The sequence below is a fragment of the Littorina saxatilis genome, linkage group LG9 (assembly GCF_037325665.1).
Source record: "Littorina saxatilis isolate snail1 linkage group LG9, US_GU_Lsax_2.0, whole genome shotgun sequence".
Taxonomy (NCBI): domain Eukaryota; kingdom Metazoa; phylum Mollusca; class Gastropoda; order Littorinimorpha; family Littorinidae; genus Littorina; species Littorina saxatilis.
In genome coordinates this window covers 54,796,864-54,812,515 of record NC_090253.1, presented here as the reverse complement: position 1 = coordinate 54,812,515, position 15,652 = coordinate 54,796,864, and the positions used below count along the sequence as shown (strand labels likewise).

General features: G+C 42.6%; 1 protein-coding gene across 1 annotated transcript in view; it reads left to right on the top strand.

Moving 5' to 3' along the window:
• The window catches only part of LOC138977271 (uncharacterized), a 43,275-nt gene that overhangs the window by 5,238 nt on the left and 22,385 nt on the right, over window positions 1-15,652 (top strand). The window contains exons 4-12 of the mRNA XM_070350176.1: window positions 1,270-1,416; window positions 1,807-1,956; window positions 4,067-4,324; window positions 6,534-6,693; window positions 10,434-10,550; window positions 10,909-11,042; window positions 11,506-11,855; window positions 12,491-12,501; window positions 14,620-14,951. Coding sequence (XP_070206277.1) covers window positions 1,270-1,416; window positions 1,807-1,956; window positions 4,067-4,324; window positions 6,534-6,693; window positions 10,434-10,550; window positions 10,909-11,042; window positions 11,506-11,855; window positions 12,491-12,501; window positions 14,620-14,951 — 1,659 coding nt within the window. The remainder of the gene's footprint in view (window positions 1-1,269; window positions 1,417-1,806; window positions 1,957-4,066; window positions 4,325-6,533; window positions 6,694-10,433; window positions 10,551-10,908; window positions 11,043-11,505; window positions 11,856-12,490; window positions 12,502-14,619; window positions 14,952-15,652) is intronic.

The following is a 15,652-nucleotide window of genomic DNA, read 5'->3' as shown; positions in this document are numbered from 1 at the left end:
TACAGTTGGTGGAAAAAAAATATGACGAGAAAAATTCTTTCTGATTCTTGTAATGATTAGAATAACTTTATAACTCTGCATTTGATCAATGGTTACAGCTTTTGTCATTAAACATTGAAAGAAACATTTATTTTAAAGGTATTGGTAAACTTAACTAAAAATGCAACGGTCGCGTTTGAAGCATGTTCGAATCATCGATGTTCAAATGTGTGGAGTACACTCATTTTTCCGAAAATACACCAAGTTTGTTTGAGAATACTCCAAATGCAAAACAGGGGCCCGCAGGTCTGTATAATGCAATTTGTTATGATTTATAATTGTGTGAATAAGATGTAAACAATATGAGATATAAATTATATGATAATGTTTTTTGTGTGTATATTTGCCAATGGCAGCCATTCGCCGCTTTCAATGTTTCATTACAGACGAAATAAAAGTGTCAAGCTCAATCAAGAGCGATATGATTGACGGTTGAGCATATTCTTTCTGACATTTTGTTTAGAGTTTAAAGGCATATGTACGCGCTCCCGTGTTTACAAAGTGTAGTTTGCCCATAATCGATGTCAAACGCACCATAAGACCATGTAATGACGATATGTCGCCATGCGCGGACCATATACATGCATTACAGCTTGTTTTAGAGTCTCAAAAACTTTGGATGTAAACAAAGACGCGGAGTTATTTCCCTTGCGTCAACGCTACCTCTGTTGCCAAATCTATAAATAGGACGATCCAGATCAAAATGAAAATTAACATATCTCAACATTGAAGGGGTCCCAGACCACAATATTTTGCAGGGAACTTAATTTAGCATGTCTCCAGCTGTTGGTAAAGCAATTAGCGTGTATAGTCATCGAGTACATATGGCTTTAACCAAGCAGACAGTTGAAACCCCTTTTTAAATAAAAAAAACATCACACAATTAGAACTTCCTCTCAGATTTTCTCTTTTAAACTTCTGTAGATTATCTCCCATTTTAAGACTCTTTTCACTTTAAGACTTTGGGTGGTGTTAACGGGGAGTTATACTGTATTCCATCATTTTCTGGTTATGGTGGAACCCCCCTGGCCCTTTTGAGACCTCCACAAGTCTGAGAAAATCAGGTCTTAAAAAGGAGGGAGTCTTAAAAATGGGTAATTTACAATAGTGAATAACAGAAAATCTGAAAAAGGCAGGTCTTAAAAGGGGAGAAGTCTTAAAACAGGGGGTCTTAACAGGGGGTTCCTCTGTATCTCAAACACTGTGTGTGTCATGTTTGGTCACCCTCAGATTCTTCATCCAGCCGCAACAGAGGGAGAGCAGGCCGATGGTGCCACTGCAGAGGTGACAACACTGACCTTGAACCAAACGAGCGACGGTCAGACGGTCATCACTGTTCAACAAAATGACACCGCCGCTGAAGCACCCAGTGACGCAGTGAGTGTGTATACTTGAGCGAACGTAGGGGGAAGAAAGACGGACTTTCCGCTTACGACATACACTGAGCTACCCTTCAGTTTTAGTGGCTAAGAAAGATGTACATTCTGCTTATGATATATATATACACTTTGCTACCAGAGATGGCCAAATTGTCCGCCCGATCGCCAGGGGCGAGTAAAAAATGCGCCTGGCTAGTAGAAACCGCCAGTGAAAATTCTGGTCAAATTCAAAACTTTTGGTTGTACTATCGAGTTTTAGTTTTAAAACCATATAAACACTGCAGATGCAGGAACTTCTTTTGTCTGCAAAATTTAACCTGTGCTTAGTGAGAATAAAACTCGTTCATTATCACGGTCAATTAAAAAATGCTGATGTCTGTGATTACAGTCGTTGGTGGAATCGACCACGACAGTGGTGGAGCCGCTGAGCAGCGAGATCAAAGTTGTCTTCACCTGTCACATTTGCGACCAGCAGTTTGAGAAGAAGTTGTTCTACCAGCGACACATTCGTTCTCACAGCGAACACAACCCCACCATTGTGAGTGTGGATTTCATTACCAGATCTGTATTTCTACTTGCAGAGGTCATGTTGCGTAAGTCTTTGCTTTTTTGTCCAGTTTTATATATTAGACACACTCCGGAAATCACTCTGCCGGGTTTGTATGGGTTGTGAGAGAGTGAATACTCTTGCTTTTAGTGAGGCAAACTTTCCACACATGCTCCTTGTCCGCGTGTTTCAGACGCACCCCTCGCTAGTGACTGGCCACGTGTTTCAGACGCACCCCTCGCTAGTGACTGGCCACGTGTTTCAAACACACCCCTCGCTAGTGACTGGCCACGTGTTTCAGACACACCCCTCGCTAGTGACTGGCCACGTGTTTCAGACACACCCCTCGCTAGTGACTGGCCACGTGTTTCAGACACACCCCTCGCTAGTGACTGGCCGCGTGTTTCAAACACACCCCTCGCTAGTGACTGGCCGCGTGTTTCAGACACACCCCTCGCTAGTGACTGGCCGCGTGTTTCAGACACACCCCTCGCTAGTGACTGGCCACGTGTTTCAGACACACCCCTCGCTAGTGACTGGCCACGTGTTTCAGACACACCCCTCGCTAGTGACTGGCCGCGTGTTTCAGACACACCCCTCGCTAGTGACTGGCCACGTGTTTCAGACACACCCTCGCTAGTGACTGTCACGTGTTTCAGACACACCCTCGCTAGTGACTGGCCACGTGTTTCAGACACACCCTCGCTAGTGACTGGCCACGTGTTTCAAACACACCCCTAGCTAGTGACTGGCCACGTGTTTCAGACACACCCCTCGCTAGTGACTGGCCGCGTGTTTCAGACACACCCCTCGCTAGGGACTGGCCGCGTGTTTCAAACACACCCCTCGCTAGTGACTGGCCGCATGTTTCAAACACACCCCTCGCTAGTGACTGGCCACGTGTTTCAAACACACCCCTCGCTAGTGACTGGCCGCGTGTTTCAGACACACCCCTCGCTAGTGACTGGCCACGTGTTTCAGACACACCCCTTGCTAGTGACTGGCCGCGTGTTTCAAACACACCCCTCGCTAGTGACTGGCCACGTGTTTCAGACACACCCCTCGCTAGTGACTGGCCACGTGTTTCAGACACACCCCTCGCTAGTGACTGGCCACGTGTTTCAGACACACCCCTCGCTAATGACTGGCCGCGTGTTTCAGACACACCCCTCGCTAGTGACTGGCCTATAATGATACGTTTGGAAGTTTGCCTCAATAAAAGCAGGAGTATTCACTCTTTCACAACCAATACAAACTGGACAGAGTTACATGTATTGCCAAACATTGTGTATTGAGATCCTACTTGTTACTTGGTATGATGTACAGTCTATTTGTTGCTGTGTAAAAGTTGTTTTTGATTAGTACTTACTTGTTATTGCCAACTTCAGTTTTCTGAACTCAGTATATTCTTTCACAAAAGAAGCAAAGAAAGGAACAAATAATTAAAGAGATAAAACCCAATATGCTGTGTTATATTTAGCCTGCTGCCACAGTTCCATTCTAAGACTGAAACTGACATTTTCAACTGGCACTGAAAATGTTCTCCACTTTGGAGACTGAACATAAAGTGACATTATAAACTGGTACTGAAAATGTTCACCACTTTGGAGACTGAAAATAAAGTGACATTATAAACTGGTACTGAAAATGTTCACCACTTTGGAGACTGAAAATAAAGTGACATTTTATACTGGTACTGAAAATGTTCACCACTTTGGAGACTGAAAATAAAGTGACATTTTATACTGGTACTGAAAATGTTGACCACTTCGGAGACTGAAAATAAAGTGGCATTTTATACTGGTACTGAAAATGTTCACCACTTTGGAGACTGAAAATAAAGTGATATTTTAAACTGGTACTGAACATTTACACCACTTTGGAGACTGAAAATAAAGTGACATTTTAAACTGGCACTGAGCATTTTCATCACTTTGGGGACTGAAAATAAAGTGACATTTTAAACTGGTACTGAACATTTTCACCAGTGTGCTATTGTGTCTGTAGCATTAGTACAGCGCATCCTCACAGAAAGCAGTATCTAGGTGCTTTGTCATTGCACATATTCATATTTATTAAAGAAATTTTAAATATTTTTCAGCCATTTGTTTCGCTCTACAAACCCCCAGTGGCAGACCGACGAATCAAACACGAGCGGAGATCTTACGGATCAGCCCGAGTCGGGCGACAGATTATCATCGACGGTGACATGGGGGTTGAGGCAGCCCAGGCGTTGATGCTGGCTTCGTGCAGAACTGACCTCAGCGTCATTGCAGTGACCTGCGTCAGTGGGGTGGTCAGCATTGAGAACGCCTGCAACAATGCTCTGCGTGTCTTGAGGACCTGCGATCGAGAAGACGTGAGTGTACCTTGCAGTCCTGCTTTCCTTGTTCATTTCAATGCTTCATGGCTGTTCCTAGCTTGTGTTTCAGTGTGAGTTAAAAATAGCCCAGCAGAGGGAATAGTTTGGCTACCAACAGCTGCAGCCAGCACACTGTTAAGCTCGCTTGCCTGTTACACCCAACTGCTTCCGCGCTATACTGGGAGATTGGCCTTATCGGTGCATAGCACTGAGAGATCTGCTAGCTGCTCTGTTCTATCTGCTGTGGGGAAAGGATGGGTGCTACAAATAGACTGCAGCTAAAGTAGCAGAAATGAAGCCCTGTGAACAGACGTGCGCGCGCTTGTTATTCTCTCAGGTGCCAGGAGAATGGTTCCGAATAACTCGCACTTACTCTATTACACATGTCGTATGCATTTAGAGCGCTTACTTCCCTTTGTTTTTCAGATTTGCCAACTTCCATGACAACAATGTTATAATCGTGCTTAATGTTGTGGTACAGTCAAACTTGTCTATAACAATCAGCCGAAGGACTGATCAAAAGTAGTCCTTCAAGACAGGTGGTCGCACTGGAAAGGTGAATTTATCAATCAATCAATCAATCAATATGAGGCTTATATCGCGCGTATTCCGTGGGTACAGTTCTAAGCGCAGGGATTTATTTTTGTTTATTTAATTTTTTTATGCAATTTATATCGCGCACATATTCAAGGCGCAGGGATTTATTTATGCCGTGTGAGATGGAATTTTTTTACACAATACATCACGCATTCACATCGACCAGCAGATCGCAGCCATTTCGGCGCATATCCTACTTTTTCACGGCCTATTATTCCAAGTCACACGGGTTGGTAGACATTTTTATCTAGGCTATGCCTATACAATTTTGCCAGGAAAGACCCTTTTGTCAATCGTGGGATTTTTAACATGCACACCCCAATATAGTGTACACGAAGGGACCTCGGTTTTTCGTCTCATCCGAAAGACTAGCACTTGAACCCACCACCTAGGTTAGGAAAAGGGGGAGAAAATTGCTAACGCCCTGACCCAGGGTCGAACTCGCAACCTCTCGCTTCCGAGCGCAAGTGCACTCGGCCACCCAGTGTGGAAGCAGACCTGGGAACCCATACGATCATGTACGCTTGATTGTCTAGAATACGATCAGTACGGTCAGTAGAAAAAAAATACGGCGAGTAAAATTCCTTGCCTACTTTTCTTCACAAGCGCATCCCAAAACTGATCCAGTATTTTGACACATGATTAGTTTTTGTCAGTAAACATTGAAAGAAGCATTTGTTTTAAATGTATTGGTAAACTTAATTAACGATGTGGCGGACACGTGCGAAGCATGTTTGAATCATGAATGTTTAAATGCTATGGATTACGCTAATTTTTCTGAAAATGCACCATGGTTGTTCTAGAATATGCAAAACAGGGGTTCCCAGGTGTGGTAGTTGTGGGCAGGTGGTTGCTTTCCAGAGGTGGTCGTACCAGCTTTTTCTTCTTCTTCTGCGTTCGTGGGCTCAAACTCCCACGTACACTCGTGTTTTTTGCACGAGTGGAATTTTACGTGTACAGTATGACCGTTTTTTACCCCGCCATTTAGGCAGCCATATGCCGTTTTCGGAGGAAGCATGCTGGGTATTTTTGTGTTTGATTACAGGATCTTTTTCGTGCACACTTGGTCTTGTGCTTGCGTGTACACACGGGGGTGTTCGGACACCGAGGAGAGTCTGCACACAAAGTTGACTCTGAGAAATAAATCTCTCGCCGAACGTGGGGACGAACTCACGCTGACAGCGGCCAACTGGATACAAATCCAGCGCGCTACCGACTGAGCTACATCCCCGCCCGGTCGTACCAGCAGAAAGTGTCCCAACATTGCAGGTGGCCATTCATGACAGGGGAACTTTGTTATTAATGTTAAAGATAAATGACAAGGGGACAACAAAAGATGACCTTTATAAGAGAGGTGGCCTCTCATCAGAGTGACCTCACATTGCAGGCAACACTGTGAATGAAATGGCAATGCTGTGTGACCTTCAAACATTTTTGTGACCTCTCCTGCAAGAAGTTATGAAGTACAAGTTTTCTGTCTTGTAGAATTGTTCACAAGATGTTATTTTGATTGACAATTGTTTTGTGTGTGTGATTTAATTTGTTGGTCCTTTTATTCCTTAATTTACTTTCATGTACATTAATTTTAATTTTGATTGGTTTACTGCAGATACCAGTATTTTGTGGAGCAGAGAGGCCTCTCGTGGGGAAGGTCGTGCGTTCCCATGACAACCTACCAGGACATTCTTGGCAGAGCACAGTGGATTCTTCCCAGATCAAGTCTGAGCATGCTGTGTCTGCCATGATTCGACTTGTCAACGAAAATCCTGGTTTGTATGCTTGCACCTCTTATCTGTTGGTTGATCTTCGTGGTTAACGATACATTCCTTCCTGTGTTAATCATGATTTTTCAGGTTGACATACCATGTTTTACGGACTATAAGGCGCAACTTTTTTTCTCAATCTTGACCCCTGCGGCTTATTGAACGGAAGCGCCCTATGTGTTGTTAAAATAGAAATCCCTGACCAAGTTTTATCTCAGACATCAAAGAGACCGTCTGGGTACCAGTCAAACAACTTGTGATAATGCATGTTTTAGCTACATGTACTAGGTTCTACCCTGGCCAAGTTTCCTCTCAAGACATCAACCAGACCGCCCCATAGGTTAAACTCGGTCACTGACCCCGGTGCAGGAAGTGTTTCCTCTCTCAAATATGAAAGGGGAACCACCTCTCATAGCTAAAACTGGGTCATTGACCCCGGGGAAGAAGGTCAGTGTCTATAAACAAGGCCACCCAGCTATCACAATGGACCTGCCTTTGATCTCGCTGCACACACAGAGCACAAATATTTTCACTCTGTATTCTTCCTTTGATGTGCGGCTTATAGACGGAAGCGCCTAATGTGATGTTTTTTCTCAATTTTACCTCAAAAGTGGGGGTTGCACCCTATATAACGAAGCGCCTTATAGTCCGTAAGTATAAGTTACAGCTCCGTCCATCCATGGTATCGCCTGATATTTTGTCGAGACTGGGTCAATGAATATGATGACGTCACTCGAGGCTCTGCCGAGAGTGACGTCATTATATTCTTTCACCCCGTCGAGACAAAATATCACGCGATACCATGGATGGACGGAACTGTAACGTATATATGGCATGACCAAAGTAAAGAGAATTTGTCATGGGATGTGGCAACAAATCATTGGAAATTCACCATGGGCAATCAACCCAAGCCTAGAAGTTGTAGAACTATATTTTGTTTCAGTCTTGGCAAGGCTGGTTTTGTCCAGTTCCGGAAAAGACATAATGAATTCATTCACCCTGCCGAGACGAAAAAACCAATTCCATGGATAAAAACGTATAAGCTTATTATCCCGTGACGCATCAAAGCTAAATTTTGTTTTGAAATGTCATTACAACGTACATATAACTTATAACGACATAATCGCCTTTACAAGACAGGAAAAACGCACACTTTGTTTTTCGTCTGCTACAAATCTAGTCTTGTTGGTTGACGGAGAGAATAAAGCTTCAATCATACCTTCATCAACAGGAATAAATGCTCAATCCGCTGTCAGTTCGCAACTGAACCTTGTTTTTTTCTTTAACTTTTTGGTTAACATTGAAACAGCAATCCAAAAGAGTGTTTCAGCTGTTTCAAGACAGAGGCTTAGCTCCTTCTTTTGAGTTGCTTTTCAGTCTAAAATGACACCGGAAGCGAACAAATTGTCGCGTATACTTTCGTCACAAAAAGACGTCATGACAAAGTTACACGCAAAGCTAAAAGCGAAAGAGATTTTGACGTCATTTACTTTTGTTTGGAATTTTCCGCCTGTTCCTATAGCTTGTCAGTGAAGACCTGACGTGAGTAAGCTTACCCTTTGCAGCTGTGAAATAATCAGTCTTGTGTCTCGGTCGTGTAGGTACAGAGTTTGCTTCTGCAATCATTGTGTTCGTGTTGATGACGGCTTCATAAGATTTCCATTTTCTTGTTTCTGCGGCTGCGCAAGTTATTTTGCCAAGGTCATGGCCGAACTTTAGGCCTACGGAGAAATATCGCTGGATATTTTCTCCCTAGAATAACAGAGACAAAGAAGGGAAGTCATGCTGTATAATACAGTAAGTGTCAGTGATAAATTAATTTCGTACAAAATCCTGTTCTGTGCAAAAAGCAGCCGGGCGGTTGAATTTCTGTATGCAGGGTTTAGCCTGGGAAAAAAAGGCAATGGGACATTTGTCCCCCTCAACCAAATTCAGATGGGACATAGTCGAAGGCAAGAAGCGCCAGAGAGGCCTGTACGCGTTTTGACCAAAGAAGCAAAATAGTGCAATTTGGTGCCATCCGAGAATTAGCCGCTATATCGTGTTATCTGTGTGTGTGTGTGTGTGTGTGTAATCCGATGTAAAGTGTACATTTGGTGGCGCAGTTTGACGCACTGAAAGGAATTGTGATGGGACATTTTCAGATGTAATGCGCCAATGTCGCGCGCAGGGCGCACGAGTAAATGAAACCCTATATGTGCTGCATGAATAGATGGCTGACTCGAGAAAGAAGATACCTTTACTGCGTGTGTTCTAGCATGCAAATGTCCTCAATGATTTGCTGTTAACATTTGCTTTGCATTATTTGTATTTCTGCCATGGACTGGGTGGCCGAGTGGTAACGCACTTGCGAGAGGTTGCGTGTTCAGGCCTGGGTCAGGCCGCAATTTTCTCCCCCCTTTCCTAACCTAGGTGGTGGGTTCAAGTGCTAGTCTTTCGGATGAGACGAAAAACCGAGGTCCCTTCGTGTACACTACATTGGGGTGTGCACGTTAAAGATCCCACGATTGACAAAAGGGTCTTTCCTGGCAAAATTGTATAGGCATAGATAAAAATGTCCATCAAATACCCGTGGGACTTGGAATAAAGTTAAAAAAATTCCATCTCACACGGCATTAAGTCTCAGGAAACATGAATACACGCATGCAGGAGAAAAAAAAATATGGGTAGCGCCGTATGTATGGCAGCTCGCTTTCCCCGGGGAGAAAGCAGCCCGAATTTCCATGAGGGTAGCCTCACTGGACTGTAAATCTTATCCAATCCATCCAATCCATATCATTAGATTTATGATTCATCTGTGAAAGTATGGGATGGTGAATGACTGGAAAATAACCTACAATGTGAACTTTTCAGTTGCAGAAAGAGTTTTATGTGAAAAGAGTTTGTAACGTACAGTGGGAACTTTTCAGTTGCAGAAAGTGTTTTTTGTGAAAAGATCAAGTTTGTAACGTACAGTGTGAACTTTTTAGTTGCAGAAAGTTTTATGTGAAAAGAGTTTGTAACGTACAGTGTGAACTTTTCAGTTGCAGAAAGAGTGTTATGGGGAAAGAGTTTGTAACGTACAGTGTGAACTTTTCAGTTGCAGAAAGAGTGTTATGGGGAAAGAGTTATATGTCTGTGTGCATGTGAGTGAAGAAGTGAAGATTGCAGTTCAGTGGAACCCACCCCCCGCGGGTTAGGGAGAAGAATTTACCCCTCCCTGGGGCCCCCGCGGGTTAGGGGGAAGAATTTACCCCTCCCTGGGGCCCCCGCGGGTTAGGGGGAAGAATTTACCCGATGCTCCCCAGCATGTCGTAAGAGGCGACTAACGGATTCTGTTTCTCCTCTTACCCTTGTTAAGTGTTTCTTGTATAGAATATAGTCAATGTTTGTAAAGATTTTAGTCAAGCAGTATGTAAGAAATGTTAAGTCCTGTGTACTGGAAACTTGCATTCTCCCAGTAAGGTAATATATTGTACTACGTTGCAAGCCCCTGGAGCAATTTTTTGATTAGTGCTTTTGTGAACAAGAAACAATTAACAAGTGGCTCTATCCCATCTGCCCCCCTTTCCCCGTCGCGATATAACCTTCGTGGTTGAAAACGACGTTAAACACGAAATAAAGAAACAGTGGAACCCCTTTAAAGACCTCCAAAAAGTCTGAGAAAACAGGGTCTTTAAAGGGAGGGGGTCTCAAAAGGGGGGTTTCTCTGTATATATTTCTCTTCTAAAAGTGTATTTAATTGTGCTTTATTCTTTCACTTTCAGGAAAAATTACCCTTGTGTGCCTCGGTCCCCTGACAAATCTTGCCCTTGCTTTGCGCCTTGATCCACAGATGTCCAAGAAGCTGAAAGATGTGTTCATTCTTGGTGGAAACATCGAAGGTGTGAAATCATAGCTTTTTTGTTAATTCTTACTGCAAAATGACTTTTGCTTCACTGAGCGTAGATATGTAGAGTACATATCCGACAATTTATGGCTCCAGCTAGAATGAGGATTTTCATATTTTGCTTGGAAAAGAAATTCTACTGTTCGTTCGTCAGTGTGAATGTCAGTGATAGACATTTTATTTTTTTCCATAGCTTTCAGGAGAGTCGATTTTATATACAGTGGAACCCCCTTTTTAAGACCCCCCAATTTTCCTGATTCTTGCATTTTCCAGTCTTGCATTTTCCAGAGTCTTGCAATTTCCAGAGTCTTGCATTTTCCTGAGTCTTGAATTTTTTCCTGAATGTATTGCAGGGCGGGGGGACAGCAGTGTGTGTGCGGAGCAGAACTTTCACTACGATCCTGAGGCTGCCTATGCTGTGATGGAAGAAACGCCAAACATCACCTTGCTGCCTTACGAAGTGTGCGATCGACACAAGCTCACTGGAGTGAGTATCTGCAGAAATTATTATCTAATGCTCAGTTATACTGCTGCGGTATTTCAGATTGGAATGCTGCCTAAATTGCGGTGTAAACGGTCATACGCCGAAAAACCCACTTGTGAAAAAAAACACGAGTGTGCTTGGGAGTTTCAGCCCAACGCAGAAGAAGAAGATTTGAATGATGTCTAAATTTAAGTCTTATCTGCTGTTGAAGTGTAATAAATTCTCTTCAAGGGTGCTTGTATTGCTGCTGACGGTTGTTTTCTTTCCTGCATTTGTTTTTTACTCCAGAAAATTTTGAAGTAAAGGACATAGATGGTGCTATTATTAGATGATGAGAACATTTTCACTGTTCCATTTGTTTGCCTATCTGTCCTTGTGCTTCATATTATAACCTAGATTTTTTCATTTCTCTGGGCATTTAGTAAATCATGTTCTGAATTTTTCTTTTCTGTTCTTTTTCTGGCAGGATTTTTTTGACAGCTGGGTGCACCTGGGAACGGACAAGTCGGAGTTTGTGCGTGGGATGGGAGACTCGGCCTGGGTGCAATACCACCAAAAGAACGGCTACGCTTCCTACTGTGCCTACGCCATGGCTGTTGTGGCCGACAGGAGCATTGCTCTGGAGAAAAAGTGTGCATACACAACGGTCGAGCTGAGCGGATCGTTCGCTCGTGGCATGATGGTTGTGGATTGGGCGAAAAAGCTTGGCTGCGAGTCAAATGTGGACCTTGTGCGATCGCTGGATCTCGGCAAAATTCAGAGTTTGCTGATTGGCACAGTAGAAGAGGCGGACGCTATGGAGATTTACACCGTGTAGCAGAGGGCTGACTCGACTTGTCTTTATGGTTGAACCCCCCTTTTAATACCTCCAAAAAGGGCGGGGATGTAGCTCAGTCGGTAGCGCGCTGGATTTGTATCCAGTTGGCCGCTGTCAGCGTGAGTTCGTCCCCACGTTCGGCGAGAGATTTATTTCTCAGTGTCAACTTTGTGTGCAGACTCTCCTCGGTGTCCAAACACCCCCCGTGTGTACACGCAAGCACAAGACCAAGTGCGCACGAAAAAGATCCTGTAATCCATGTCAGAGTTTGGTGGGTTATAGAAACACGAAAATACCCAGCATGATTCCTCCGAAAGCGGCGTGTGGCTGCTTAAATGGCGGGGTAAAAACGGTCATACACGTAAAATTCCACTCGTGTAAAAACACGAGTGTACATGGGAGTTTCAGCCCACGAACGCAGAAGAAGAAGAAGAAGACAATAATGGTACCTTTTTTGTATAGCAGGTTAAGTTGACAAGGTTTATCCAGCAAGGGGGCAGAGGGATTTTTGTCTCAAACAAAAATTTGTTCTGCGGTTGTATTGAGCTTCATTAGTTTATTCACAGAACTTGCATTCTTGGTTTTGATGTATAAATTCAGTTGTTATACAAGTTTAGTTATTGCATCTGTTCAGTTCTGGAGGCTGTTATTACTGATCTCAGTTTAAGAGAGAAAGAGAGGGAGAGATAGTGTATTTGTGTGCAAATGTGTGTGTGTGTGCGTGTGTGCATGTGTGTGTGTGCACAAAGAGAATATCATATGACTGTTAAATCGCCATTTCCGGGTTTGTTTGTTGCTCAAATGTTCTTGCATTAATGTGTCCAAAAAGAAGACAGCAAGTGCCTTGAAAACTACAGGTTGTTGTGAACGTTTTCAGTCTTGTGAGAAGCTTTGTGGTTGTTGAGAAAATAAAGAAATGTCACATTGCAAATGCTCATTGATTGTTAGAAATCTGTATGCCTGACCTTGCCCATTATGCTGCCCATCTCCTGATGAACATGCACACAAAATGCATTGACACAGTAGAGATATCAAAGATACATTATTACCCCCCCCCCCCCCCCATACACTACTCTTTACAGATATCATTAATATCTCCAGTCTTGTTCCAAAACCTTATTGGTGTTGCTAAAATAGTTCAGCCAGAGGCCAAAACAGATGAGATCATATAATTGTAAAAAAAACCCACCAACTTCTTAACATTCAACCAACCACCTCCCATCTGATTTAAAAAACCAATTGATGCCCAAGAACAACATGCAATTTTGTGTAATCTGGTGCAGTCTTGGGATCTTAAGAATGACCTCTGAACGTTTTATTTCTATAAAAGAAGATTGCTTTACGATTCACAAGTGGACATTCTCATCCAGTGTGAACTACAATGTAGCATGTTGATCCCAAACAGAAAACAGGCCCCTTAATTTGCTTGAATAGTCCAATGGCAAGGAAGGCACTGTAGAAATGGTGCAGTCTTGTTGCCTTTTGAAATTTCGCTGAAAAATTCAAATGCAAAGTTACGAATAGTTACCCTTACACTTATACAGCTGATACAATTCTGACAACAGTTGTAAGTAACGTGAATGTTTGTAGAGTTCATTGACAACGAGCTATGACCGATTCATAAAATTTTAAAATGGCATTTTGGTCAACATAGAAACTAAATTATCTAAAGGCAGAAAGAATTACCTCATTGAGGTGATTAATGATAAGGCTGTATTCCAATGGAAAAAAGGACTGGTTTGGTTCTACATGTTTAATATAATTAAAAACAACAAAAAATGTTCATGTGGAATTTTTTTGTTCTATTTTATAAAACAAACACACACTCATCGCACTTTTTTTATATTTTGACCTTAGTCTCACGAGCATTGAAGTGAGCACACAATGCATACAACTGACACATACTTTAAACACAACTACTGTATGTTGCAGAATATGTACAGTGTAACCTTTTACGACCTCCCAAAATCTTAGAAAATCAGGCCTTAAAAGTTAAAAAGGAGGGGTCTTAAAAAGGAGGTATTTACAAAGGCTATGAACAGAAAATCTGGAAAAATAAGTCTTAAAAGGGAGGGAGTCTTGAATTAGAGGTCTTAAAAGAGAGGTTCCACTGTACCTATGTTTTGTCTCAGACTGCACTTCTGAGGCAGCTGAACCAAAGCTTCAGGACATCTTTATTTTGATCAAATCCTAAACAGAGAAGACTGCCAACAATCCAAAATCAAGACTCAAAAGCAACAAAAGTTACTTATTTGAACATTTGTTCATGGACAAAATAAAACATTCGACAGTACGTCAATCTAATTTCCTTGAGAGTGGACACAAAATCATAACGAGACGACAGAAAAAGAACTTGGTCCAGTTAAAGTTACTGTGCTTCTAACTTCCAGTTCCAGGTGTACAGAGCCCGAGGGCTTTCAGTCATGCCTCGGGCATGTATCCATTTGAAATACATAATACCAAGTTTCATTGACCCTGCAAAAAGTCAAAAACTGCATTTATTTTTCGAATTAGTTTTCATCACTGTCCTGGCAGAACTAATTATGTCAAAAGCCTACATGGAAGTGTAGTAGTCGATCTAGACAAAAGAGAAAATTTGTTCTATCTTGGGTACGAGCTTTTCGTTGTTCTTCGTTAAACCGTTGGATGGGTAAAATTGGAAGATGGGCTAAAATGATATTAGTTACATATCAGCCGAGTCACCGCGGATCCAATTTAGTCCCCGGAAAAGAACTCTCGTGTGAACTTGCGAGACTTCATGAGATTTTGGTACCACCGATTCGCGGTTGTTTTGGGGATTTGCAACGACAAATAGGGAAGAAATTGCAAAAATGGTGGAATCAGACGAAGAACTTAAGGAGAAGTTTATGGAATATGTGAACTCAAAGTCTAGCAAAGTCAACAACAGTTTCACTATAACGAACGAAAAGCGGGATCGGGTCATCCGCTGTTTGAAAAATCCGCAATCGGAGCCATCCAGCAAATTTCGATTTTGGGTTCGTCAGAAAAAGTTCCGACTCATACAGTCTGAAGATGGTGAGGGAGATATTGTTGGCATCCCTGTGGACGAGAAGGACGGAGATGAGGTCAGCAATGTGAGAAATATTAAAGCGGTGATGTACATACGGTTCTGCGTCTTTCTACTGTTTATTGTGCACTTCTTTTCATCGTTTTGGTCGGCCATCTTTATAATGTTGCTTGATTCTCAAATGGGAGTAGCCACAGATAAGACCTGACTCAGTGACTCGGACCGTCTGCGAAATCGAAAGAAGGTCGTGAATCAAAACGATAGTATACAAATATTTCTCAGGAAATTAAAAAGAATTAGTTGAGATTAACGTTATGGTGCAGCCAACGTCTGTACTCTGTTGTTCTTGTCCAATGCTACCTGTTCGGTGTGACCTACTTTAGTACATTAGCAGAAGGGGTCAATGTCGAGGAAAAGTTGGTGTATTCCCTGAAGGTGGATTTCCTGTAGGCGTTTTCCCTGTATACAGCAAATACGCACGGGTGGGTAATCTTGAACTTTAGCGTGTTAAATTCATAGCTCATAATTCAGAGGCATTTAACTAAGTCTCCAAATTTGTAGAACCTGCACTTGTAATCATAACAAGTCATTTTAGATCCCTTTGAAGTTACGGAATGAACTGTACGAATGCATTTCATTTACATGGGTCAAAGAAGGAATTATATTCCCAAGCTTGGGACCTGTTGGCGTAACATATCAAGATCAAGATCCCTGTGAGCGAACAAGGGAGACAACTCTTTCGTGTAAATGATGTCCCATGGTTGACAA